Source organism: Apis florea, unplaced genomic scaffold (genome assembly GCF_048593485.1).
Source record: "Apis florea isolate Af1SG1 unplaced genomic scaffold, ASM4859348v1 contig_3798_pilon, whole genome shotgun sequence".
In the NCBI taxonomy this organism is placed as follows: domain Eukaryota; kingdom Metazoa; phylum Arthropoda; class Insecta; order Hymenoptera; family Apidae; genus Apis; species Apis florea.
Window position 1 is genome coordinate 392,332 of NW_028256860.1, and position 26,421 is coordinate 418,752.

Genomic DNA, 26,421 nt, shown 5'->3' on the forward strand with positions numbered 1-26,421 from the left:
ATTTTTTTAGAATAAATTATTATATAATTATATTATATTATATTATTATATAATTATATTAATAAAAATTATTATATAATATTTGTTATAAACTTATTACATAATAATATAATAATATTTATTACAAATAAAAAGATTAAATTCTAAGATTAGTAAGATTATTTCTTATTCTATAGATAAATAATTTTTGTCTTTTAATTTAAAATATTTAAATTAAGTTAAGTATTTATATATTTATTAGCAATTTAATTTTGGCGAACTTTAAATATATTGTCGATCATTATTATAAACAATATTTGTTATATGTTACTATTTGGCTTTAATTTTGAATGAAATTAGACTGGATTTAGATTAGATTAGATTAAATTAAATTAAATTAGATTATAAAAATTAAAATTAAAAAATATAAAAAATTAGAAAATATTTGCCTTTATATCTATTAAGTTTTTTATATAATAAAAAATACTTTGAAACAATATAGTAGATATATATTAAATCTTCGCTATACAAAAAATTTATAACATATTTGCATAATTTAGTTACTACGATAAGGAATTAAAAAATTTTAGATAGAAACTCATGCATCAAAAGTTACATATATGTTTAATTCATTATATATATGAATCAATAAATATTGCAATTAAATTATTAATTTTAAGTCATTATCTAACAATATCAAAAAATGTAATAATTCTTACATTGAAATTTTATTTTTATATAATAAAAATTCAAAAATCTACTTGAAAACCTAACTTGAATATGATTAAATATAAAATAAAATGAAATATCTGTGATTGTTTAGTTAAATATAAACACATAATACTTCAATTCTAGAATTTACATTACATTTGTTACAAAAAATTATTTTAGAATTGAAAAATTGTCAAAAAAATTATTTTAGAATAATGACAATATCGAATTGAACTTTTCTAACCTAAATCAATCCTCAATGAAAAAAATTATTGGTGAAACTTAAATGTCACTTATTAAAGCATATATTATAAAATATAGTTATAATCTAAATATCATTTAAAATAATATCATTAAATCATTTAAATAATATTTGTTAAAAATATTAAAAATATAAAATATATTTTTATAAATATCTAAAAAATTAAAACTGAAACATATATAAAAAATATAACATATACTAGATAAAAGAATTATTAAAATAATAACTTTGATGATATATTTGAAACAAAATCAATGAGCAATATATGTAAGCTAATATAAATAATATATAATATATAATATTATATATAAATTAAAATATAAATTATTAAATTTATATAATTTGTATATTACGTACAAAATATTTCTTTTACATTATATTTTTTAATATAAAAATACATAAATAGAATGTTGATATATTGTTTCATTATATATATAAATAGTTAAAACAATTGTCTGATATCTATAATCATTATTTATTTAAAAAATGTATTCTTACATATATGTTTCTTTAATTAAATCTAGATTTAAATATACAAAAATTCTAAAAGTTACATATTTTTCATAAATATAAAAGCAAAATCAAAAATTCTTTTTTTAATTAATAGAATTTTATATGATTTGAAGAATTTTTTCGCAAGAAAAAATAAATTATGTAATTATTACATAATTATATGTATAATCAATAAAATCAAATATTCTGAAAACCAAAAATGAAAATTTTAAAAGAACCTATAATAAAAAGAAATTACAATAAAAAATATTTTATAATTAATAATTTTTAAAATATTAAATATTTATATATTGAATATTCTACAAAATCAAAATATTTTATTAGAATTATTTTAATAAATTTTATGTACACAAAGTAATATAAACACATATAAAAATACATGCGTAAAATTAATAAAAGCATATTCAGATAAAGAATAGATTAAAATTAAAATATTATTTAATAAATAATAAATTGTTGAGAAATTATATAGAATTTTACATAAATCAATATAAAAATCTAAATATTAGGTTCAATTTTATCAATATAAAATTTAAATTATTCTTTTTTTTATTTTATTACATTCAAGTTTATTTTTAATCAAACATAAACAAATATTATAATTATATATAAATATAAAAAACATATAGTGTCTGAAAATTATATCTCTTAAGTATAAATATTATATATGCAAAATGATTATTTAAATGTTCTTTTTATTTTTGTTTTGATTATAATATAAATTATATTGTGATGTTATAAATATATAACATCACAAAAATAAAATATAAACAATTAAAAAGAAATAATAAAAATATTCAGTTATCAGAAGAATATATAACTAAGAAAAAAATGATGAAAAAGTGATATATAAAAAAAAAATGATGCAATTAAAATTAATATATAGACACAAAATATAATTAGAATTAAATATAATTCAATATTTCAATAAAATGTATGTTAATGTTTTTTAAAAATTATATAAATTGCAAAATATTTTTAAAAAATGGTAGGAATATACTATATTTTTTTTTCAAAAATGACGTTATCAAAATATATTAATGGAACATAATATTTATAGAAATTTTTTATTTTTAAAAAAAGAAAAATTTGAAGAAATTAGTAATAAAATTAATATTAATACTTCAAGTATTAATAGCTTATACTTTAAAAAATGTTTTAATTAAAACTGAATTTGATTGAGTGAAATTTAATTTCAAAACTATGAACTTTAGAAGAAATAGAAATAACTTTAGAAATAAGAAAATTAAAACAAAGGTAAATTATAAAACATTTTATCTAAAACAAAATTATAATAACAATTTTATAATAATTTAATACATATTTATTATATTTACAGAGATCTGTCAAAAAATCTTAATTTTTATTATTGATAATTGCATGACATCAAATAACATTCAATAAAAAAAAACCACAAATAGATAACTTTGTTGAAGATTTTCAAATAAACTTTGAAAATGTTTAAAAAAATAAAAATTTAAATAATAAAAATAAAAAATAATAGAATTAATAAAAAATATAATAAAAATGAAAAATATATAAAAATCCAATAAAAACAAAAGTTAAAAATATTAATAGTGAAATTAAAAGTGTTCAAAATTATAAAAAAATCATAGATAATAATGATTGTTTTGTAGAAATAATTATTTTATATTTTATTTTATTAAGAGATTTAATTAAATTTAATTAATATATAAATTTTGGTTTGAGATTTAATCAATTTTTTAATAGAAATATCTTATTACAAATTAATAAAAATTAATTTATTAAGAACGAAAAAATATTATGTAATGTTCTTCAAAGTTTTAACAAATAAAGAAGATAATCTTATTATAATAAAAAAGAAAAAATATCTGTACTATGTACAAATGTAAACCATAACATTTTTAGAAATATTATGAAATTATATCAAATAATGATTAATAAAATATTAAAAAATGATTCTTTACATGATTCTTCATATCTAAATGCTAAATTGATTACTATATGATAGATTCTTTAATTATTGTTTCTCATTCAAATATAAAAAAATTCAAGTATAAAAAAAAGAACAGTTTTTCTTAATTGAAAAAGAAGAAATATAAATCATTGATTTTACATCAATTAATTTATTTATTTATATATATATATTTATTTATTTTATAATTTTTTTATTACATTATTATAATTATTATTTTTATTATTATAATTTATTTTATTACATTTACTATTTTATTAGCATATAATTTATTTAGAAAAAATATGTCACTTAAAATACATTTAATTATACAATTAAATAAGGTATTTTCTTATTCTTCTAAGGAAATATCGATAGGATTACCATTCTTTTAATATGAATGAATTCAAAATTAGTATAATTTGAAATAAATATTGATTATATTATATCTATATTATATCTATAAATTTTATTTTGTATTTTAATTTTATTTTTATTTTCTATTAATTTTATTTTGCAACATATAAATATTTTAATATCCATATGTGCATAATTTATATAATTTATATAACTTTATTTTAAATAATTATTTCAAAAAATTATTATCTATATAATTAAATTTCAAATGCAATACAAATCATTTAAAATATTTTATATATTTCTGAAAATATCTAAAAGTAATATTACTTTTCCTTTTTAAAAAATTAGTTTTTCTAAGAATTTTAATATACTTATATCTAAGATTATTATATTTCAAAAATAATATAAGTATAAATTAATTTATTTTTAGATTCAATTTAATATTATTGAAATTTAATATACATATGTATATATGTATATATATATATTAATTTAACTTATATTTTGGCAATATATAATTTTTATTTAAAAGATTATTGTATAAATAGAATCATTATTAGAGTATTGTATTAATATTGTATTATAATAGAGTAATTATTTTCAAAAGAAAAATTTTCTGCATTATTTTATTTTCAATCAAATAAAATATTGACATTATTTTAATTTAGCATCCTCATTTTCTTAATCTATCTTTACTAACTTTGAGTATATTTTATTTATTTATATTATAAATTGTTACAGAATTTTTAATATTGTTCATTAAAAATATTTTTTAAATAAATTAAAAATCAAAATGTAATAGTTTCTGTATTATTAACTGAATCTATAATAATTTGTTCCTATTAGTTAATCCAAATTTTTGAATGAATATATCTAAATATATGAGTTCTGAAATTCATTGTATTATTCATTTGATTGCAAGAGTTTACTATTTTCTCAAGACTATATACTAAATAATTAATTTATTGATAAATTAATAAGAATCAAAAATTTTTTATATATAATTCATAAATGTTATAAATTAATTATTATTAATAACATTTATTAAAATAATTATTAATAACATTTATATTAAAAAATTATTAATTATTAACACAAAAATTATATTAAAAATTAATATAAAAAATTAAGAAATAAATAATATATTATTTTAATTAATGAAAATTATACTACAAATTATAAAAGAACATTAAAAAAGTTTTAATTTTTTGTACACTTTATAATAAGGCTATTTTATTTAGTTCATATAATTTATATGATGTTGTAAATATGATATTTTCAGCTAATAAAATATGTATATTGAATTCATTGAAACAATCAATCAAACTTCATATAAGTATAAATAGTATAAGTATAATAAATATAAATTCATATAAGTATAAATATTATTTTGTTATAATAATGCTAAAATTCAATTATTATATATTATGGTACATATCATTTCATAATTCATAATTCATTTAATTCATTTTATAATTCTACAATTTGTACAATTCTAAAACAATTTTTATATTATTAAAACAATTTAACTATTTTAAAAATAAAATTGAAAATAATTTACAGAAAAAGTATGGATTTATCTAAAAAATATTCGTTAATTGGAGATTACTGAAGTAATTTCAAATAACATTATCTTTTGTAAAAATTTTCATTATTGCTTTGTCAATGAGTTAGTAACAATAAATATTGACCAATCACGGAGGATGTAACTTGCTTGATAAGTTGAAACTATATTATTGACCGAGCACAAACAAATCCAAACAACATATATCGAAAAAAATGCGTATTATCGTTTATTCATTGTTCATGATAAAATTCGATATTGATAAAAAATATTTGTAATATTTTATCAATATACTTTTTGATATATATTGCTTGGATTAGCGATATAAAGTCAACAATGCCGCGATTTAATTAGGTTCCGTGATTGGCCGTGATTGGCCAATTTTTAAAAAAAATTATAATGAAAGTTTTTTCAAACGAAAATGTTTCTTAAGATTATCTCAAGAATCTCCAATTAACGGATGTTCCCATATTTTTGGAATATAATATAATATAGAGCGCATTTGAAAAAAACATTAATAATTCTTTATATAATAAAAATTTTTAATGTAACTATATTAAATAAATATATGATTATAAAAAACATCTTATATATTCAAATAAATATAAAAAATATAAAAATTTTTTATTTTATTTATAAAATATATATTTATTTTTATAAAAAAATTTTTTAACAATTATTTTTGTTTAATAATTATTTTTCTATTTTAAAAAATTTTTTTTATTATTTTTTAATTATTTTTATTTATAATTAACATATTTGATAAATTATATTTATTTCTTAATTTCTTTATTTTTATTATATAAGAATAAAGTTAATTTTTATATAATAATATTTAAATAAATTATTTAATTTTATTCGAATCGAAATATTTCTTTATAATTAAATATTATATTGACTAGAAATGCGAAATTTAAAATCACAAAATTGCATATAATCAATAATTTATATTTTACGTCATTGAAGAACTTGCGTAGTACCTGTTGAATTCTTCTCTGAATGCTGTAGAGATTGTGCAGGTATAGTATCAATTCCATGTATCACGATTAATTAAAAAAAAAATATACATAAAAAATAAATATATAAAAAATTATATTTTTTTTACACATTAATATATTCTTCAACTTTTTCAATTTAGTAATATTAAATATTTCAATAAATATAATTTGGCGCATAAAATCATATTAATCATATTAGTAATAACAACTTAATACTTGTTGATTTATGGAAGCTATTTTTAAATATTATTGCAACATATGTTATTACAAATTATAGTACATCAGTTTCATAATTTAGATACGATTTAATATAAACAAAAAAAACTGCGTAAAAAATTATTAATATCATGTATTATTTAATTTAAATTATATATATATATATGTATATATATATGTATTATTTAATCTAAATTATATATTTATATATATATATATATAAAATATATGTAATATAATATATATAATAGTATAAAATATATTTATAAATCATATTTACATTAAATTAGAAAAAAAAAGTAAATAATTATTATCATAAAGAAATAAGTTTATTATCTTTATTATCTACTCTTATATATGTGAATATAGTATTATAAATCAAAATGTAATATATTTTTAAAATAAATTTATGAAATATAATTAAAAAAAATTTCTATATATTAAAATATTGTAAAATTTTTTAATATATGATAAAACAATAGAAAATTATCTTCTAAATTAATAAAAATTAATAAAAATTTAATAAAATAAAATAATAGTATAATAATAATAATAAAAATTAAATAAAATATTGTTATAGAATATTATTAAAAAGCAAAAAAAAAAGATTTATATATATATTGATCAATAATTTAAAAAATGAATAGTATTAATAAATTTGAGCAAAACAAATAGAAAATTTAATGCTTCATGAAATAAAGAATAAATTTTTTAATTAAATTATGTCAATCAATTATCCATATCAATATCAGATATGTTTAGGTATATCTTTGATTTTAAAAGTTTTTTAAAAGTTGATTATTTTAAAAGTTTATTTTATATTTATTTAATATTATATTTAATTAATATACAGAATTTTATTTATTAATTTTTACAATATTACTTTAGAATAATTTAGAATATTAATTAAATATTATTATTATTATTTTTAGATATGGAGCAAATTGGAGAGAGATCATGTGAAAATCTTGAGGGATTTAAACCGTTAACTATTTTAATGCAAATCATTGGAATAACTCTGATAATTTTAGTTGTAATTTGGTGTGGTAATTATAGAGGTGGTTTCGCTTGGAATTCTAATCCAGAATTAGAATTTAATTGGCATCCCCTTTTAATGGTTGTAGGATTTGTTTTTCTATATGCTAATGGTATCTTTGATAATTCAATAATTTGAAAAGTTGATAAAAAGCTAAATTAATTTTTTTAATTGATTAATTATTTTCATTTTTTTTAGGAATGCTAATATATAGAACACAAAGAAATGCACGGAAACAAAAACTGAAATTAATTCATGCTAGCATAATGTTATTAACTATTGCATTAGTTGTAATTTCACTTGTAGCTGTGTTTGATAGCCACAATTTAAATCCAAAACCTATTCCAAATATGTATAGTCTTCATAGTTGGATTGGACTTACTAGTATAATTTTATTTTGCTGCCAGGTATTTTTAATCATTTTTTTTATCTATATATACATATTTGATTTAATGATTCTAATTTTATTTCTTTTTTATTTAATAAAAATAGTTAAAAAATAGTTAAAAAATACTATTTAAGAATTGAAATATTTAAATTTTTATATTTTAGTGGCTTGCTGGATTTCTTTCTTTTTTATATCCAAAATTACAAATTTCATTACGAGCTTCTTACATGCCTATTCATGTATATTTTGGAATCGCAGGATTCATTGGTGTAATTACTTCTTGTCTTTTAGGACTTAATGAAAAAGCAATTTTTGCTTTAAAGTAAGTATAATTGTATTATATCAGTTATTATCAATATTTTGTAATAAAACTATATATATAAATAATATATTAATCATAAATTTTATTTATTACATAATATGCAATTTCAGAGAAAACTATTCCAAGCTTGTACATGAAGCAATATTAATTAATGTAATTGGATTGTTATTAATTCTTTTTGGTGGATTATCAGTTTATTTAGTAACACAAGAACGTTATAAACGTTTTGCTAAATTAGAAGATGAGGCATTAGTTAATAGAACTCAATAAGTGATTATATAATATAAATAATATATATAATAAATAATAAATAATATATATAATAAATAATAAATAATATATATAATAAATAATAAATAATATATATAATAAATTTGTTTTCTACTAAATAGCAAAATTTTACTTCTATTTTTATGTAAGTTATATCAAACGTACAATTTCATTAATATTAAAACATTCCTTATTTATGTAATTTTAATTAAAAACTTTTATATTTTTTAATTAAAATAATAATATTAATTGTTTATTTTTGAATTAAAAAATTAGTATGAGGAAATTTATTCTTTCTTGTATTGAATTATTTATTTATTTCTTATGTTGAATCATATTTAATTGTTATATTAAATACTTAAATTATTTAAGTACTTAAATAATAAAAAAATTATTTTTAATTTTTTTATATAATTTTAATCTGATTAATGATATATTTAATTTTTATTTGCAAATATACTTTTATATTTAACAAACTTTAAATTTGATGCTATATGAATTTTAAATTTATATCTTTCTTTTACATCCTATCTATATAGTCTTTCATTAATCGTGATTTTATTTATATTAAATTTTATTTAAAAAAATAGAAAAATAGAAAACTATGAAAACATATTAGCAAAAATTATTTTCTAAGTTTTCTAATGTTTTTAATAATATACTTTAAAAAATTGTTGAATTTAATTTTATGAAATATAATATAACATATGTATATATATATATTTAATATGCTATATTCTAATGCTTAAAAAATTGTATTTGAAATGATAATACTAAATATATTATATTAAATTAAAATATTATATCTAAAATCTAATATATAAAATAATATATATAATACATGTATACATTTATAAATATTGAATTTATATTTATCTGTAAACATATTATGATTATAATTATTATGATTATTCATAAAAATATATTTATTCTGAAAAATATATGTACCAAAAATGAATCTTGCAAATTCATAATTTATATTTTATTTCCTAATTTATGGTTAAAAATAAAAAAGAGCATCAATACTTATTGTCCTTTAAATACCAAAATGACAATTAATAATATCTACTAATATCTAGTAATTAATTATTAAATATTTAATATTTCTTGTATCATTATTATTTTATTTATTTTATTAAAAACATTTTTTATTAAAAAAAAAATTATATATTTTGATATAAAAATTAAATATTAAAAGAATTTATTTTAATTAAAAAAAAGAAAATTTTAAATATTCCCGCTTTTTCTTGTGAACAAAGTTATGCGCAGTAAAATTCTGTCCAGATTTCATATTTCTAGGTTACATATCGATATATATATTCATTATTATATATAATAAGTAGTATAAGTAATATCGCGTTGGGCGTAGTAATAAAAGTAGTAAGTCTCACTGGAGGACTAGCGTCCTCAAGCGTCACTTTTGACGAACATTACACGTTCAATGGTTAACCAAATTCCCGTGCCACAGGCAAAATATGAATTGTTAACAGACGTTCGACAGTGAGTTATTTTTATTCTTCATTATCTTAATTGTATTCTATAAATTCATTATTTAATTGTATTCTATTAAATACATATATGAAAATTATTAATATTCATTAATAAATTCTATAAAAATGGTTTAATTTATTTATTTCTTTTTTTAATATATACAATACATTTATTAATATAACATTATATTTATTATTTAAGATTAAAACTTTGTTTTTTAAAAAATATATAAATAAATGCGTTTTTAATAAAAATTAAAAATAAATCATTTTAAATGTAATAATTATTTTTTTTACTATTGAAAGCATTCTTTATTATATCTTATTGTTGTTAAAATTTATTTACTATAATAATATAGTATCATAATATATTATAAAATGAAATAATTTTTACGCTAAAGAATATATATCAATAAATAAATTTATATATATAAATATGATTAATAATAATATACTATATAATAATAATAAAATTATATTTATAAATTTTTAATCTATTTAACAATTCTATAATTTTTTATTTGAAATATAATTTTGACTAAAAATATAATAAAAAAATATTTATAAAATTATTATATTATACTTAATTTTATATTATATAATATATTATATTATATATATTATATATTATAAATTATTTTTATAAATTTAATTATCTATTACTTGTATAAATATAACAATTAATTTCTTATTTATTAATTGCTATTTTAATTTTTCTTGAATTATATGAAAAATATAATTAAATATTATTATTTTTATTATTATTATGTTTTTATATTTGTATATATATAAATATATATAGAAAATATTACTTGATTATTTTATATTTAAATGTTGTACAATTTATTTTTATATTTATATTATTTTATATTTTAATTTTTCTTAAATGAATTTTATAATTTTATATTTATTTCTGATTATATCATTTTATTTTATATACTAAATTATAAGTATAAGCATATAAATATGTCAGAAGTTACAGGTGTGGTTATTGATTATTCTATATTTACTGATATAAGAATCTAAATTAAACAGAGTATATAATATATATAAAATAAATACAAATTAATATTTTATATAGTTTCAATTATTAAAATTTATGTCCATCATTTTATTCTAAACTATTAATTAAATTCATTTTATAATTATTTTTATATTGCAATATAATTATGAATTCATTAATATGTTGAAACATAAATTTAACAGTGATTCAGATTCAAAATCTTATATGAATTTTTCTTTTTCTTTAGATCACGTTGGAGAACACAAATTTTATGCTTGGTATTGATATCTCTGATACTTGGAATTCTTTTTATAACACGTGCATGGTTAGGCATTATTATCCTTCACTCTTCAAGAACTGAAACAGTTGATACAGAAACAACAGATAATGCCAAGGTTGCTACGTGGTTACGTCGGGCTCGGATGTACGCCGAATCGACGAAGGAGAACCAGAATGCGGACAGGAACAACAGCATCAGTTCGCCACAACACTTCTACACCAATTCCTCAGGGTAAAAATACTATCTTTGAACCATATATATTTCAACAAAAAATTACAAATATTATTTTATTATTATCAAGAATTAAATAGTAAGAAATAATATTATAAATAATAAAAATTGTTTTTTTCATAGGCAGATCATTGTCTGTTATTACACCATATCGAGCGACCTGAACACGCTCTGGGAGCTCAGTCCGTCGAACATTGACCCTAATCTTTGTACGCATATTATCGTGGGTTTTGCGGGCGTGGTAAATTGTAGTCTCAATTTGGGTAATAATTCATCAATCTATAAAGAAGTTATTGCTTTGAAGAAGGTTCAACCTGAATTAAGGGTCATGATTAGTGTTGGCGGCAATAATGAGCTCCACTTAGGTTTTTCAGAAATGGTAAAAAATCATGCAAATAGGAAAAGGTAATTTCTTTTATTTTATTTTAATTTTATTTAGATGTAAATGTATTCAAAATGTTAATTTAATTTTATTTTATAGATTTATAAAATCAGTTTTAAATGTAACAAAAACATTTGGTTTTGATGGACTAGATTTAGATTGGGAATTTCCTGCATGGCTTGGAGCTGATGAACGAGAAAAAATTCGTTTTGTACAATTATTAGAGGAATTACGAAAAGAATTTTACCGAGCAAAAGAAACATTAATTCTTTCTGTTGCAGTAGCTGCTCCACAAGCTATTGTTGATCAAAGCTATATGGTTACAGAAATGGCAAAGTAAGCAAATGATATATTATTTTTTATGATATGAATATTCTACATAATTAGTTTTCAATAAATTAATAGTTTTTCATTAATAACAATTATAATAGATATTTTAAAAAATATTTTCATTTTTTAATAATAATAAAATTATTTTACTCATATTTTCTATTATATTTATGCATATATGTGTGTTGGAAAATATATAAAAAAATAATTTATATATTCATATATTTATATATAAATTTTTATTATTTAGGTACATAGATTTTGTGAATTTGATGTCATATGACTACCATTTTTATGTATGGTATTATCCAATTACTGGACTTAATGCGCCTCTTTTCTCACGTGCTGCTGAATCTGGTTATCTTTCTACTCTAAATGTTAATTTTTCGGTTCATTACTGGCTTTCAAAAGGGATGCCAGGAGAAAAATTAATTATTGGAATTCCTACTTATGGCCATACTTATAGGTTAGATAATTCGCTGAATCATGGTTTACTTGCACCAGCAAATGGCTTCGGTAAATTAGGAAATATGGGTTTTGTTTCTTATCCTACAGTTTGTGAATTTCTTCGAAATGGTGCAGAAAGTGTTTTTGAACTCGAAAGCAAAGTTCCTTATGCTTATAAAGATAAAGAATGGATTTCTTATGATGATATTACAAGCATCTATTATAAGGTATGAATATTAATATATTCGTAGGATATCTTACAGAATCCATTTTAGAGATTAAAACAAACATAAAAATGATATATGTCTAGTATATGAATTATTTATTAAATTATAATCAATTAAAATTTGCATTAGATGAAGCGAAAAATAGAATGAGATAATTAAAAATGAAATATTTTCTCATTCTATTTTGTTTATCTAATATAAATTTAAATTACTTATAACTTTATAAGCCTCAATCAATATTTTTAATGACTATATTTATAATATTTGTATTTGATTTTTTCCCAACTATATTCTAGCATTGACTTTTTAAATATATTTCACAATATCTATATATAATATTATATATAACTATTATTAATTTATATGTATATATATATATATATATATATATATATTATTTTATATTAAAGATTTTAATAATTAATAAAGATTCCAATAAAATTTAAAGAATTAAATATTAGAAAATTAAATATAGAATTATAAAATTGAAATGATATGAAATATTCTAATAAATTATATTATGTTTTAGGCTGAATGGATTCGAGCAAATAACTTTGGTGGTGCAATGATATTATCCTTAAATGTTGATGATTGGAATAATACATGTAAATTTAATGAAAGCTTTCCTTTAACTCGTACTATTACAAAAATTCTCAGGTATCAAGAAAATTAATGCATTTTTGAAAAATTTTTTTGTTCTAATTTACATTCCTCATAGAAATATTACATTCCTAAAGTATTTAATTAACTATTATTAATTTTTAATTAAAATATTTAATTTTTAAAAATTATTATTTGTTCTAAAAATATTATTTGATATAGTATCATAATATTACTTAATTTGATGAAAAAACAAAAATAATTTTAAATTTACATATATAACAATTGTTTTTCTTTAAAAAAAAAATTATTTTTTATTATATAAAAATTTACATTTGCATAATAAAATGCAATTATAATTTTAATTTAAAAATTAAATATTGAAATTGTTTTTTTCTTATTATATTTTTTTTCTTATTATTAGAATATAACTCATTTATATTCATATATGAAAAAAAATTAAATATTAATAATGGAAATTATTTATTAATAATATATGTATATTGACTTTAAATGAAAATTCTTGTAATATAAAAAGATAGAAATTAATTTATTTGTAATATAAATACTTGTTAGAAATCTTTATGCGCAAATACAGTACTACAAGAATACTACTTGATTAAGTCACTTAAATGTTTTTGGAAAGTTCTGTAAATATATGCAAACTTTATTGTGCATTCTAATAAAATGTTTTGAACAAAAATTAATTATTGATCGCTTATATATTTGAATATTAAAGACTTATAAATAATATTTTTTTTTTTGATATAATTATAGTTTTTGATTTCAAAGAGTTGTAGCTGATATAGAAAGTTCAATAATCTTCAAATGATTTTTAATTCAAGAATGTTAAATTTATTTAATAGAAAATAAGATATTAAATATCATTATTAAAAAATAAATATATATCATAAAATTTGAGATATTTAAAAAAAAATCAATGATTTTTGAATTTTAAAAAATATTTAATATTAAAATATATATATATATAGTTAATCTATAATCTATAACTAACATTTATTCAAAACATTTTTTTATTGAAATTATTAAGAATGTTTAAAAAATAATAAATTTGAATTTATATGGATATACATCCTGTATTTGCATATAAATATTAGATTGTTTCTTACAGCTTATAGTTTTTTTATTTCATTCTTATCTTTCTATTCTGATCAATATTTTTAGAACATTTTTAGAACAATGTTCCTATTTTATAAATATGCAACTTATTTATCATATACTTTTTTAAAATAATTATTTCATTGCACAATAGCTAATTTTACTAATTATAGGTATTTAAGTTGCACTTATTAATCATATATTATAAAAATAGTATTTATTTTATCTCCTATTATTTTTAAAGTTTATTATTACTAACATATTTCTTATTCAAATATTTTCATCAATTTTTCTATGATACAAAATTATATATATCTAATTATATGTATCATAAAAAATATTAAAAACAAAATATGTTTTCACATTTAATTTTATATAAAGTATTATTAAATATAATTCTATTAATTATAATTAGCAACAATTATTTTTATTGTTTTAGAATGAATTATTTTATTTATTTATAATTTAATATGCAATTTATAATTGATATGTATTGTTCTTGTAAATGTTGATAAATGCTAATCTAAAAATTTATATAAAATATAAATAAATTAAAACAAGTTAAATGTTAAATTATATTTATGAAAATAAGTAAATAATAAATTAAACAGTATAATAATAAATTAGTTTACAAAAGATTTGAATTTTTTAATAATTAAAATTTCAGAATTTAATATTAAAATAATTTTAAGAAATAAAAATTTTGGAATTAATGATTTTTTTTAGTATTATAATTAATTTAACATTAGTCCTTAAATAACTAAATTCTGATATTATTGAATTTGTTGTAAGTTTTTTTATATTACTATTTCTATATAATTATTGACATTATTGAATTATTGATATCATTATAATGAATATTATAATGACATATTATAAATCATTTTAAAAAATTTTATTTAATGGCACTTAAAAAAAATGATTTGTTTTTAAATTTAAAAATCAAAAATCTGCATGTGATAAATATCATAAAATATATAATTTAATATATATAATTATTAAAAATAAGTATTTTATTTAAGAAATGCATTACAATGATAATTTAATTAATTAATTTTAAAAATATTTTTTATTAAATAATTTTGAGATGATTTTTATTACATTACAGTTACTTAGATTAAACTTTTCAATATTTTTTAAAAATTAAAAAAATTATTTTATAGTGATATTTTCCTATTATATATTTAAAAATGTAATTTTTTTTAAGAAATTTGTTTTCAATTTCAGTTGAAAAACATAAATTAAGTAATATTGATTATTTTTAAAATACATGTACCATTTTTCTGCTAATTAATTTGTTTAAATTTAGTTTTAGTTTTACTATCGAATTATATAATCGAATATCGAAATAAAATATGTCATATTATTATAAATTTAAAAAATAACTTTGTGTATACTTGAAAACATACTTATTGTAATGAAATTAATAAATTGATTGTAGTAAAATTGTTTACCACAATGAAAATAAGATTTACTGTATTATTTATTTAATGTTATAAAAAAATGTTACTAAAAATTATTATATTGTTGCAATAAAACTAAGAAAAATGATCTGTTTAATAAAAATTTTGTAATCAAAATTTTATTGTAATCAAAATCAAATAGATATATAAAAAATGCATGCATATAATTTAATTTAAAATATAAAGAATTTATTAATAAATTAAATTACGAAAAAAAAAAATGTTCTTAGTTTATTAAAATAAACGATATTCTCTTAGTTTTACTGTGGTAAAGATAAAAAATTCTATAAGATAGTTTTAAATATAAAAAATTCCTTCATGTTTGAATAGAATTTTTAATTTAATTAATGTATGTGATGTTTTCATTTCATTATGCGTATCTTCCATTCATGTAATGAAAAACTTAATAAAAGGTATCATTAAATCAAATTTCTAATTTTCTTCACATTTTATGTTAAAGATTTCAATTAAAAAAAAAAATCACTTCTATAAAGTATAAAGTATTATAAATAATCATGTATTATAAAAAGAGCAATTATATGTAATCATTGATATAAAATTAAATAATTTCTTTGCACAATTCCGTGAATGCATTACTGACACATAAAATTTGTTTTGAAGAATAAATCCTTCAATCAACAAATTATCCTATTGTTTTATTAATTCATTCGTTTTATATTATAATTTCATTAATGATATCAGTATTATATTTTTTCGATATTAAAATTTTGAATCAATATATAAATTTATATTAATTAATTAAAAATTGGTTTATAAATTAGTACAATAAATGTGACTAAATATGTTTTCGCATACATTTGAAAATTATTGACTTTTTCAAATTATTAATAGTTTAAATCAATAGAATAAGTATTTCTCTAATTCTAAGTTTTCTTTAAAATTCTATGTTAAAATTGTTATTATTATTGTATTTTTTAACGTTTTATATATATACGTATATATATAACATATATATACTACATATAACATATATATAAACATACATAATGATATGTATATATACATATATGTATATATATATATGATCTGGTCAAATAATATATACAAGTAGGATGATTCTTTATAAAAAAAAAATAGAATAAAATTTTTTTATTCGAGATTTTTATTCGTTTTCAACAAAATCGAGTTTGAAAATTTTTTGAATATAAGTGAAATTGATTAATTTCCAATTAGATTCAAATAAATTATTAATAAAAAGTTTATTTTAATATATTATTATATAAAAATATGCAAAAAATGTAAATTAATTTTATAATAATCTTTAGTTTTCGAAGAAACTAATTTGTTAATTATACGATTTCTTAATTTTTAAATTAAAAAAAAAGAATTTAAACAATATAATTTTATTCTGTTTTTTGCTTATATTTACGTAAAATAATTTTATTTCACGTAGAATAACTTTATTAATAATTCATTCATATCTAATTGAAAATAAATTTTATTTGTACTAAAAAAATTTTCAAATTTGATTTTTTTGAAGCCTCGATAAAAAAATAAAAATTTTTTTTTTATAAGGATTTACTCTGTATTCGCTTATACACATTATTTGGCCGGGTGTGTGTGTGTGTGTGTGTGTGTGTGTGTGTGTGTGTGTGTGTGTGTGTGTGTGTGTGGTGTGTACACACACACATATATATAATATGAAATTCTAAGAAAAAAATATTTAAGATTGCAACCTCTAACCAATACTTAAAAATAAAGAGATTGAAAATTTAAATGTAAAGAGAGAATAAAGGATATAAAATTTCAAAAAATGTTAATAACCATCTGCGTGTATTTAGGCGACTAGAAAAGGAATTAGGGAATAATAAGAATATGAGATGAAAAGGTCGCTACATGAAATCGTCGTAATCATCGTAAACATAGTCGCCGTATTCGCTCAAAAGAGTGTTGTCACCTTCAATTTTCAATTTTGCTTTTCCCTTGCCCTTGTTCTTTTTCGCCTTTTCTGCTTTTTCGATTCTTTGCTTTTCAATCAACAAATTATCGACCAATGTTTTAACTTTCTTCAAATGTGATGAGGGTACTGTAAAAAAGAGCAATGAAATTTTATAATTAAATACAAAACTATTATATCAAAAAATATAAATATATAATATATTAAATAATAAATTGTTATTAAAATATAATATATAAATTGTTTTATTAAAATGTATTAATTTGTTTAATATTCATTTATAATAAAAAAGTAAATGTATTAATCATTAAAATATAATTTTTTTTTAAATTTCTATAGAATTTATGTTATTTATTATTTATTTTATTATATATATACAATTATGTAAATGTTATGATTTATTTTTATAATATACTTACAATTAAGAGCAACAGATTTAATAAGTTCTTCTCCAAATGGAGGAAACTCAGAATGTTTAGCAAATTGGTTCAGCTTTTGTGTAAGTACACTTCCATACTGCTCAAATTCTTCTTTTGTGTTAGGTACTGTGGTATCCAAACTCAACACAGATTCTTCAGTCACACCTAAAATAGAAAAGAGAATTAATAAAATAAATATAAACATATATTAATATATTTATTATATTTTTTATATTTTGATTACAAATGTAAAAAGTAATTAAATAATGTATTAATACAATATACAAATATATAATTATATACAAAAAATATTTGTATATAAATTTAATTACTCAAATTAAAATAAAATAAAAATACAAAAATTGATTAATATTTAAAGATTGATATGAAAATGTTACTTTTAAATAAATATTCTCTAAACAAAAAGATTTATAAATTGAATTATATAAATTTTTATATTATAATTAATAGAGATTTTTAAATCTTTTAAAAAATTGAACATACATCATATCAATCATTAGTATATAATTTATTGTTAAAATTTGTTGAATAAATATTTATCAGGAACGGTACAGGAAATCAATGTTGATAAATAAGACACGTCTGCATTATTTTTTCATGAAATAGAAATGTTTATTTTTTATACAATAACAATTTTGGATTTTCCTCAAAAATTATATTAACTGATTAATGAAGTACATGATTTACACTTCTGGTACAGTTCCTGACATCAAGTTAATATTCTTAATTGAATTTAAATTAGAAAAAGTAAGATTTAAAAAAATTAATAATTAACATGTAATTATTGCAATTGCAATAATAAACATGTATAACATTTAAAACTTTGAATGTGTCCCGAATTTTATTAATCTTTACAATAATAAGATTAAGATTAAATAATTATATACTCTAAATATAGATTCAGAATTTTTTATAATTATTTTATATACTAATATTAATTTATATAAAAAAATACTTAATATCATTCTTGTAAAAATGAAAAAACTGTTAGACAATTTACATTATATGTATATAATTACTTTGCTAGATGGAATGTACTTAAAAGTTACACAGTAAATATTTTGATTTTGACAAATATACTATATATAAATTTATGAAAATTAAAGCTTTAAAATAAAATAAAATTAATAAAAACTTTTATTAAGACATGAATATGAAATCAACTCTTTGCGTTCCAACTATTAAATATTTAATATTATAATATTTGATATTTATTTTTGAAAAAATTTTTTAAATTATGATAAAAATAAAATGCATTTAAAAAATATAAAATTTATGAATTTATAAAAATATAGAATTAAGTTAAAAAATTTAAATTTAAATGTAATTTTTCAATTTAAAAAATATTAATTTCTACAAATAATTAATAGAATTAAATATTAAAGTTAAAGATTCATAAAAAAAAATATTATTACAAATTTTGCAACTTGTATTTAAATTTTAAAAATAAAAATAAAAATAAAATACTTATATTTAAATTTATAGGTTAATATACTTTTCTATAATTTTCTTTTATCTTTCAGTTTCATATAAAATTACAGAAAAGATAATAGATTTGCAATAGCAAAATCAAATACTTAAAAAATAAATTAATACACACTTTCTAATCTCTTGTAAGTAAAATACTAAATTTAATACTTTTATCAACTTATCACATTATTGATGAAAAGTGACTATGTAGTTTCATAAATTATTCAAATGAAAATAGGAGTGCAAAGAGTTAATAAGTAGAAGTTTTTAGTGAAGTCATTTCTTCTCAGTTTTGTGCGGCTTGCGATGAGAAAAATCAACAAGGTTGGACAAACCGAAAGTTTCCATGGCAAGACGTAGATCAGCTTCTTCTTGGAGCCTTTGACGTCTTAATTGTTCTGCTCTCCTTTCCTCAGGTGTTAATGCTTCCTCTTTTTCTTTAGCTTTTCTCTCTGCCTCTGCTCTTGCCTTTTTCTATAATTAAAAAAATTAATGATATTTGTAATGATATAATAATGATATTATATAAAATAAATATCAAAATATGTCAGAATATAAATTCAAATAAAGAATTGAATAAACAACAAAATTTGCATTTGTATAAGTAGAATATGAATATAGAATATATAAATAGAATACTAAACAAAAAAATATAAATCAAATAATTTTATTAAATGAAATAATTTAATAAAAAAAAAAAATTATACCTCACGTTCTTCAATTCTTTCTGCCAAAGCTTTCTTTGGCTTTGGCTTAGCTTTAGGCACTTCTGCAGGTTTTTCTACATCTTTCTTTTCTTCTTCAACATCTTCCCAACTATCCTGTTAATTCATTTTTTTTAAATTATTGTACAAACATTTAATCCTTTTTAATATATTTAATGTATTATATAAAATACTTAATGTATTTTAATCTTATAAGGATTAATTAATTATTAAATTAATTATTAAAATAATTTAAATTTAAATTTTATGATTTTAAATATTGCAATTAAATTTTATTTTATTTTATAAAATTAATTAATTAATTAACAATTATATTATACTATTTAAATACTATGCATATATTTATGATGTTATTTTAAAATTAAAATAAATTTAATCAATTTTTCAATGTATAAAATTCGATTTACAATTATACGTAAAATATTAATAATAATAACTACATAACATAATAAATTAAAAACTAATAATTACTAATTATAAAAAAATAATTACAATTCCATTTTATCTGTATTAATTATTAATCAATTTAGATTCAAAGACAATAACCAATCAACAATAATCAATTATCACGTTATTCGACTCACGTTGATTAGTTTTATGAAAGGTTAACCATACTTATGATTTGTCATATAATAACATATTTTAAACAATTTATGCAAAATTAAAATGGAAAGTCAGTAAGACAGAACCTTGACATCTTCGTCTTCGTCTTCACCCTCCCACTTGTTGGATCTAATAGCGAGGTCGAATTTCGCTTCAGCGTTTTCGACATCTGTAAAGTTGAAGGTTAAAATGGTTTCATAGTTTCGAGAAAACATGGAGCCACTTAATAATTAAATGACGAAAAATTAATTTACACATACCCCACTCATCATCCATGGTGTATTTTGGATTATTTGCACACGATTTCGTTTATAAATGAAACAAAATCTCTTCGAACTAACGTGGTCGAACAGATCACGACTGGAATCAAGCGAGCCATACTGCGCGAGGAAAGCGTGTGCCTTTTTTGCAAGATAGTGGTGGTGAAACTCAAATTACATACGTTCAAGATTGGATACTCCATGTTCAAACGAATATCAAACAAAATTATTTAAAGTAAATAACTATTGCTTTCTTAATTTTTATGATGAAAATAAATATTGTAAAAATAATGAATATGTATAATAATAATCGAATAATTTTTAGTAAAAAAAGATTTACTTAAAAAAAGGAGATTACTATTACTTATTTTTTCTTTTTTTGTAAAATAAAAAAAAACTTCAATGATAAGGTTATAAATTCTAAAACACGTAGAAATTTATTTTTTATAATTATTTATTGATTATTTATTAATATTATAATAATTATTTATTACTTTCATTTATTTATTTTATTCATTTTATTAAAAACCTAAATTTTATAAAATTAATATGTAATATTTGTTGTTATTAAATATTGTTACAATATTTTATCACAATATGATTTGCTTTAAAAATATTTAAAATTCAATTAAATTGATATTTAAAAGTAATAGTAAAATAAAATATTTTATGTAATCATAAGATCTATTTTTTATGTAATTTGATAGAAATTTAATAAATAAATTTAATTAAAATTCTTAAATCTAGATAAGTTATTTGAACTATAATATTTAATAAGGTATATATAAATTGTTTTATATTTGATAAGAGATACATATATAAGTTAGTTACAAATTTAAATAATTTTTTTTTTCTTTTAGGACGTTATTGAAACATTCTGTTAACTATTGTATATATATGATGTAAATATTTGTGCCGCAATATCTGTACAAGTTCTAATGGTTGTGCGAATTGTGTGAATTATGTGCGATTTAATACAATGAATAAATTATAAGTATAGAATATTATTGACTATGAATTTTTAAATAATTGTAATTATCACAAGAATATTGACACAAACAATATTTTATGTTAATTTGAAATGTAAGATTTAGAAAATACAAATCTTTTACATATTTGAATATAAATAAATTTCGTTGTTAATATAAAAACTCGATTTTGATTTTCTGATTAATTTTTTTAGTTCTGATTTTTTTAACATGAATCATTATATAAAATTTTATATCTTTTAGTATTTTTATAAGTTATTTTGTAAATTAGTTTAATGACAGAAGAAAATATAAAAGACAAAGTATAAAATTTAAAATATTAGTATTAAAAAATGCATATTTAAAAATATATATTTTACTTTTTTTGTTCTTATTCTATTTTTTATAGAAAAATGAATGACTTTGAGGCTTATGTTACATGCCCATATAACAAATCACATCGAATTTTAAAGTCTCGCTTTCAAATACACCTCACAAAATGTAGTAAACAATATGAAAAATGTATTAAAGATACTAAAATTAATTGTGAATTTAATTCATCACATTTATTAGAACCAGAAGAATATGAGGTAAATTAAATTAAATATATTTTAAGATAGTTTAGTTAGATAGTTTTTCAATCAATATAATTGAATTTCATATTTAAGAATTAAAAAATTTTTCTTTTTTTATAGCATCATCTTTCAATGTGTACATCTAGAGCAAATGTAATATGTGAGCAATATGTACTTGGGCAAGATGAGCAAGATATTGGAATAATTTCATTAGAAGATGCATGTAATGTACAACCAAATATATCTAACGAAGACTGGTCTGGAAATAATCCAACATATAATCCAGTAAAACAAACAGAAGATAAAAATATAATTAGATTACCAATTGCTATGTCAAGATCAGAAAAAAAAGAATTTCGGCAACTTGAAAGAGATAGAATATTGTTTCTTGAAAATAATAGTAACATAAGCAATGATGATAGTAAAATAAGTATTATAAAACAGAAAACTGACTTTGATGAACCATTAAAAGCTCCTAAACAATTACCTAAGGCAATATTATGTAATCAAGATCTTACTAATTATCTTATTTCTAAACTAAATAAAGTTTCTATAGATATAGATAATAGCTATAATTCTTCAAAAAAAGAGAATTTAATTTCAAAAAATATTTCTGATGAAGAAGAAAAAGAAAATATTTCTAAAGAAGGAAATAATGTAGCTGCATCATTTCAAACATCATTTCAAAACATATCTAAGGTAAACAAAATTTCTGTAGAAATAGGTAATAATTCTTCAAAAAAAGAAAATTTAATTTTGAAAAGTATTTTTGACGAAGAAGAAAAAAAAAATGTTTTTGAAGAAAAAAACAATGTAGTTACATTATCTCAAAACATTTCTAAATTAAATAGAATTTCTATAGATATAGATAGTAGTTTATCAAAAAAAGAAAATTTAATTTTGAAAAATATTTCTGACGAAGAAGAAAAAGAAAATATTTCTGAAGAAGAAAGTAATATAGCTATATCATCTCAAAATATTTCTAAGATTAAAAAAAATATTTTAGAAGTGAAGACTGATTTTAAAACAAAGGTATGTATTTCTCGAAAAAATAATTCTGAAATGCAAACAAACTATGGAAAAAATAATAATCTTCAATTAAACTTGCATAAACAAAATAAAATTGAATCTCAAAATAGCATTTATTTAAAATCAAGAATAGCAGCAAATATTTTTACAGAAGGAATGAAAATTAGTACTGGAAGAGGATTCACTATAGCTTATAACTCTTTTTTGAATAAAATAAAATTGGAAGATAATGGAAATTCTCATGTCTATGGTTATGATGAAGATTAGAAAATACTTTAACAATGCTTACTTAACAATACGTAAGAATATCTTAACAATGTTAATTTGCTTATAATTTTTTTTCCTATTCTATTTTTCCTTAAACCTTTCAAATATATACTTATATTTGAATCAATAACAAATAGTTAAAAGAATTAATGAAACTACATATGTATAGTTTTCACAAATTTTTTTTTATAATTATTAAACAACAATATGTGATTTTTTGTTTTTACATACTTGATTTGTTATTATATTGTGTTTTTATTATATTTTTGTTATTAATGAATATGAATAAAAATATGATCAATAAAACAGGTTAAAAAAATTGCATTTACTATAATGATATAAATTATTTTTTTTATAGTGACAAATTATTTCTAATGTGCAATAAATTTATTTATAATTATTATTATAAATGCGAAAAAAAATGTGAAAAAATCCATTCAAAATTCAATCCTAAAATTTTTGATTAGCAATCCAAACCTCTAAACTGAGTTGTCAGCAGCATTACCGAAGTACGACTATTAAAAAAATGAAAGAAACTCATAGTAATTAATGAAACTTAAGAAAAGAAGAAAAAAATAATGGTTCTATTTTTATGTACTGTTAGAGTAAGATAGAGAGGATCTCATCAAACAATATATAATAGAATATTCATTGCTCTATGCAATTCTATTTCTAAGTTCTATTACTATTTTTTTTTTCAATAACCAGATTTTACATCGTAATTTTGATTGCCAGCAGAAACAAAATGTCGGCAATGATAAAAAATATATATATAACGAAAAACTCGCCACAATGATAATTCGTTCGATGAAATCACATGATATGCATGATATGCACTCATTTTATTATTTTATACTTCATTGTCGACCATTTTATTCCTTATCCTAGTAATTTTTTTTTAAAAATCCTGTTTGTTCTTCATCACTGCTCTTATATTTCTTATATTATAATTATTTAATTATAATTATTTTATAAATATTTATAAAAAAATAATTACTTAAAATAATAATTAAACATATATTTTTTAAATAAATTTACATTAAAAAAATATATTTATGAATATTTTTATTCATATAATATTAAACAATTGATATAGAATAAAATTAAAATTCCCATCTAATATATATATAAATTGTATAATAATAATATATATAAATAATAAATATATAATATCATAATAATATTACGAATATGATGGTACATATAAAAATAAATAAAAAATAAACAATAATATTTTTTTAAATAAGACTTTTATACAAATAATAATATTATATAATATTATAATAATATTATAAATTATGATGGTATATAAAATAATATAAAAAATAAACAACAATATTTTTTTAAATAGAACTTTTAATAGAACTTCATTTTAAATAAATTTGCTCCGTTTGAATAATTTTGAATATACAAAATATGGTTTCATTTAATTTTGAAATCAATAAATCAAATCAATATCGATACTGATTATAATAATAATGGATACTAATAGTTGAAATCGATTGTATTTAAATTATGTAAAAAATAATTTTTTTTCCTAGCATGTACTTATTAATCATTTTTTATTTATTTTATTTTATTTAAAAATATATTAGAATAATAAAAAAAATATTTTAAATTATAATTGGAATTTACATAATAGCACAGAAATATATATATATTTTATATATAAATATATAATATATATTTTTTAGTATTTCAAAATCAATGTTAAGGAATAAAAAAAATGTCAAAAAATAATAGTATATGTAGAAAATGCAAAAAAATTATTTAAAAAAAATAAAATTTTTCTATTCATTTTTCTATTCAATTTTTCTATAAGAATCATTAATAAAATTATATTTAATAGGATTGACTATTATTGCAATTTATTATTATTATTTATAGTGAATATCGATTACGAAACTTTTCCAATTTTAATTTATATGAATTTTAATGCCAAACTTTTTATTGTTCATATTTAAATTTTGTGCCATTTTAATTATTGAGAAAATTGGATAAATAGATCGCAATAATTTCTTATAAGAAAAATTACAATA

General features: G+C 17.3%; 4 protein-coding genes across 11 annotated transcripts; 3 read left to right on the forward strand and 1 right to left on the reverse strand.

Moving 5' to 3' along the window:
* Positions 1-6,231: 6,231 nt before the first annotated feature.
* LOC105735170 (plasma membrane ascorbate-dependent reductase CYBRD1) lies at positions 6,232-8,642 on the forward strand. 2 transcript variants are annotated; one of them, XM_012485232.3, is made up of 5 exons: positions 6,232-6,344; positions 7,472-7,687; positions 7,774-7,982; positions 8,128-8,285; positions 8,396-8,642. In XM_012485232.3, exons 2-5 carry the CDS (start codon positions 7,474-7,476, stop codon positions 8,553-8,555), a joined length of 741 nt encoding a protein of 246 aa, XP_012340686.2. In that variant the 5' UTR covers positions 6,232-6,344; positions 7,472-7,473; the 3' UTR covers positions 8,556-8,642. The 2 variants fall into 2 exon arrangements, with proteins under 2 accessions (XP_012340686.2, XP_012340681.2); XM_012485227.3 differs by lacking the exon at positions 6,232-6,344 and adding an exon at positions 6,786-7,301.
* Positions 8,643-9,825: 1,183 nt separating this feature from the next.
* LOC100869967 (chitinase-3-like protein 2) lies at positions 9,826-14,252 on the forward strand. The gene is made up of 6 exons (XM_012485113.3): positions 9,826-10,055; positions 11,296-11,559; positions 11,683-11,964; positions 12,041-12,277; positions 12,522-12,945; positions 13,475-14,252. Exons 1-6 carry the CDS (start codon positions 9,997-9,999, stop codon positions 13,616-13,618), a joined length of 1,410 nt encoding a protein of 469 aa, XP_012340567.1. The 5' UTR covers positions 9,826-9,996; the 3' UTR covers positions 13,619-14,252.
* A 3,652-nt stretch (positions 14,253-17,904) lies between these two features.
* On the reverse strand, positions 17,905-25,069 carry eIF3j (eukaryotic translation initiation factor 3 subunit J). Its single transcript, XM_003689752.4, has 7 exons — positions 24,860-25,069; positions 21,544-21,684; positions 21,370-21,452; positions 20,663-20,776; positions 20,291-20,429; positions 18,465-18,629; positions 17,905-18,174 (listed from the first exon to the last, which is right to left on the reverse strand). The coding sequence occupies exons 2-7, from the start codon at positions 21,557-21,559 to the stop codon at positions 17,981-17,983; spliced, it is 711 nt and encodes a 236-aa protein (XP_003689800.1). The 5' UTR covers positions 21,560-21,684; positions 24,860-25,069; the 3' UTR covers positions 17,905-17,980.
* On the forward strand, positions 21,235-24,701 carry LOC100870087 (uncharacterized). Of its 7 annotated transcripts, none has more exons than XM_086915936.1 (5): positions 21,235-21,778; positions 22,404-22,626; positions 22,921-23,101; positions 23,207-24,118; positions 24,267-24,701. In XM_086915936.1, exons 3-5 carry the CDS (start codon positions 22,925-22,927, stop codon positions 24,273-24,275), a joined length of 1,098 nt encoding a protein of 365 aa, XP_086772062.1. In that variant the 5' UTR covers positions 21,235-21,778; positions 22,404-22,626; positions 22,921-22,924; the 3' UTR covers positions 24,276-24,701. The 7 variants fall into 7 exon arrangements, with proteins under 7 accessions (XP_086772062.1, XP_086772064.1, XP_086772059.1 ...); XM_086915938.1 differs by having other exon boundaries at positions 24,270-24,701; XM_086915935.1 differs by having other exon boundaries at positions 21,679-22,321.
* Positions 25,070-26,421: the final 1,352 nt, after the last annotated feature.

Coding starts and splice junctions, on each gene's coding strand:
- LOC100869967 (XM_012485113.3), top strand. CDS start 9,997: ATGGTTAACCAAATTCCCGTGCCACAGGCAAAATATGAATTGTTAACA. Junction 11,965..12,040: donor AATCATGCAAATAGGAAAAG/GTAATTTCTTTT, acceptor TTTATTTTATAG/ATTTATAAAATCAGTTTTAA. Junction 12,946..13,474: donor TTACAAGCATCTATTATAAG/GTATGAATATTA, acceptor ATTATGTTTTAG/GCTGAATGGATTCGAGCAAA.
- LOC100870087 (XM_086915933.1), top strand. CDS start 22,925: ATGAATGACTTTGAGGCTTATGTTACATGCCCATATAACAAATCACAT. Junction 23,102..23,206: donor TAGAACCAGAAGAATATGAG/GTAAATTAAATT, acceptor CTTTTTTTATAG/CATCATCTTTCAATGTGTAC.
- LOC105735170 (XM_012485227.3), top strand. CDS start 7,262: ATGTCAATCAATTATCCATATCAATATCAGATATGTTTAG. Junction 7,688..7,773: donor TGTTTTTCTATATGCTAATG/GTATCTTTGATA, acceptor CATTTTTTTTAG/GAATGCTAATATATAGAACA. Junction 8,286..8,395: donor AAAGCAATTTTTGCTTTAAA/GTAAGTATAATT, acceptor ATGCAATTTCAG/AGAAAACTATTCCAAGCTTG.
- eIF3j (XM_003689752.4), bottom strand. Junction 20,777..21,369: donor ACGAAGACGAAGATGTCAAG/GTTCTGTCTTAC, acceptor ATGAATTAACAG/GATAGTTGGGAAGATGTTGA. Junction 18,175..18,464: donor TAAATCTGTTGCTCTTAATT/GTAAGTATATTA, acceptor TCTTTTTTACAG/TACCCTCATCACATTTGAAG.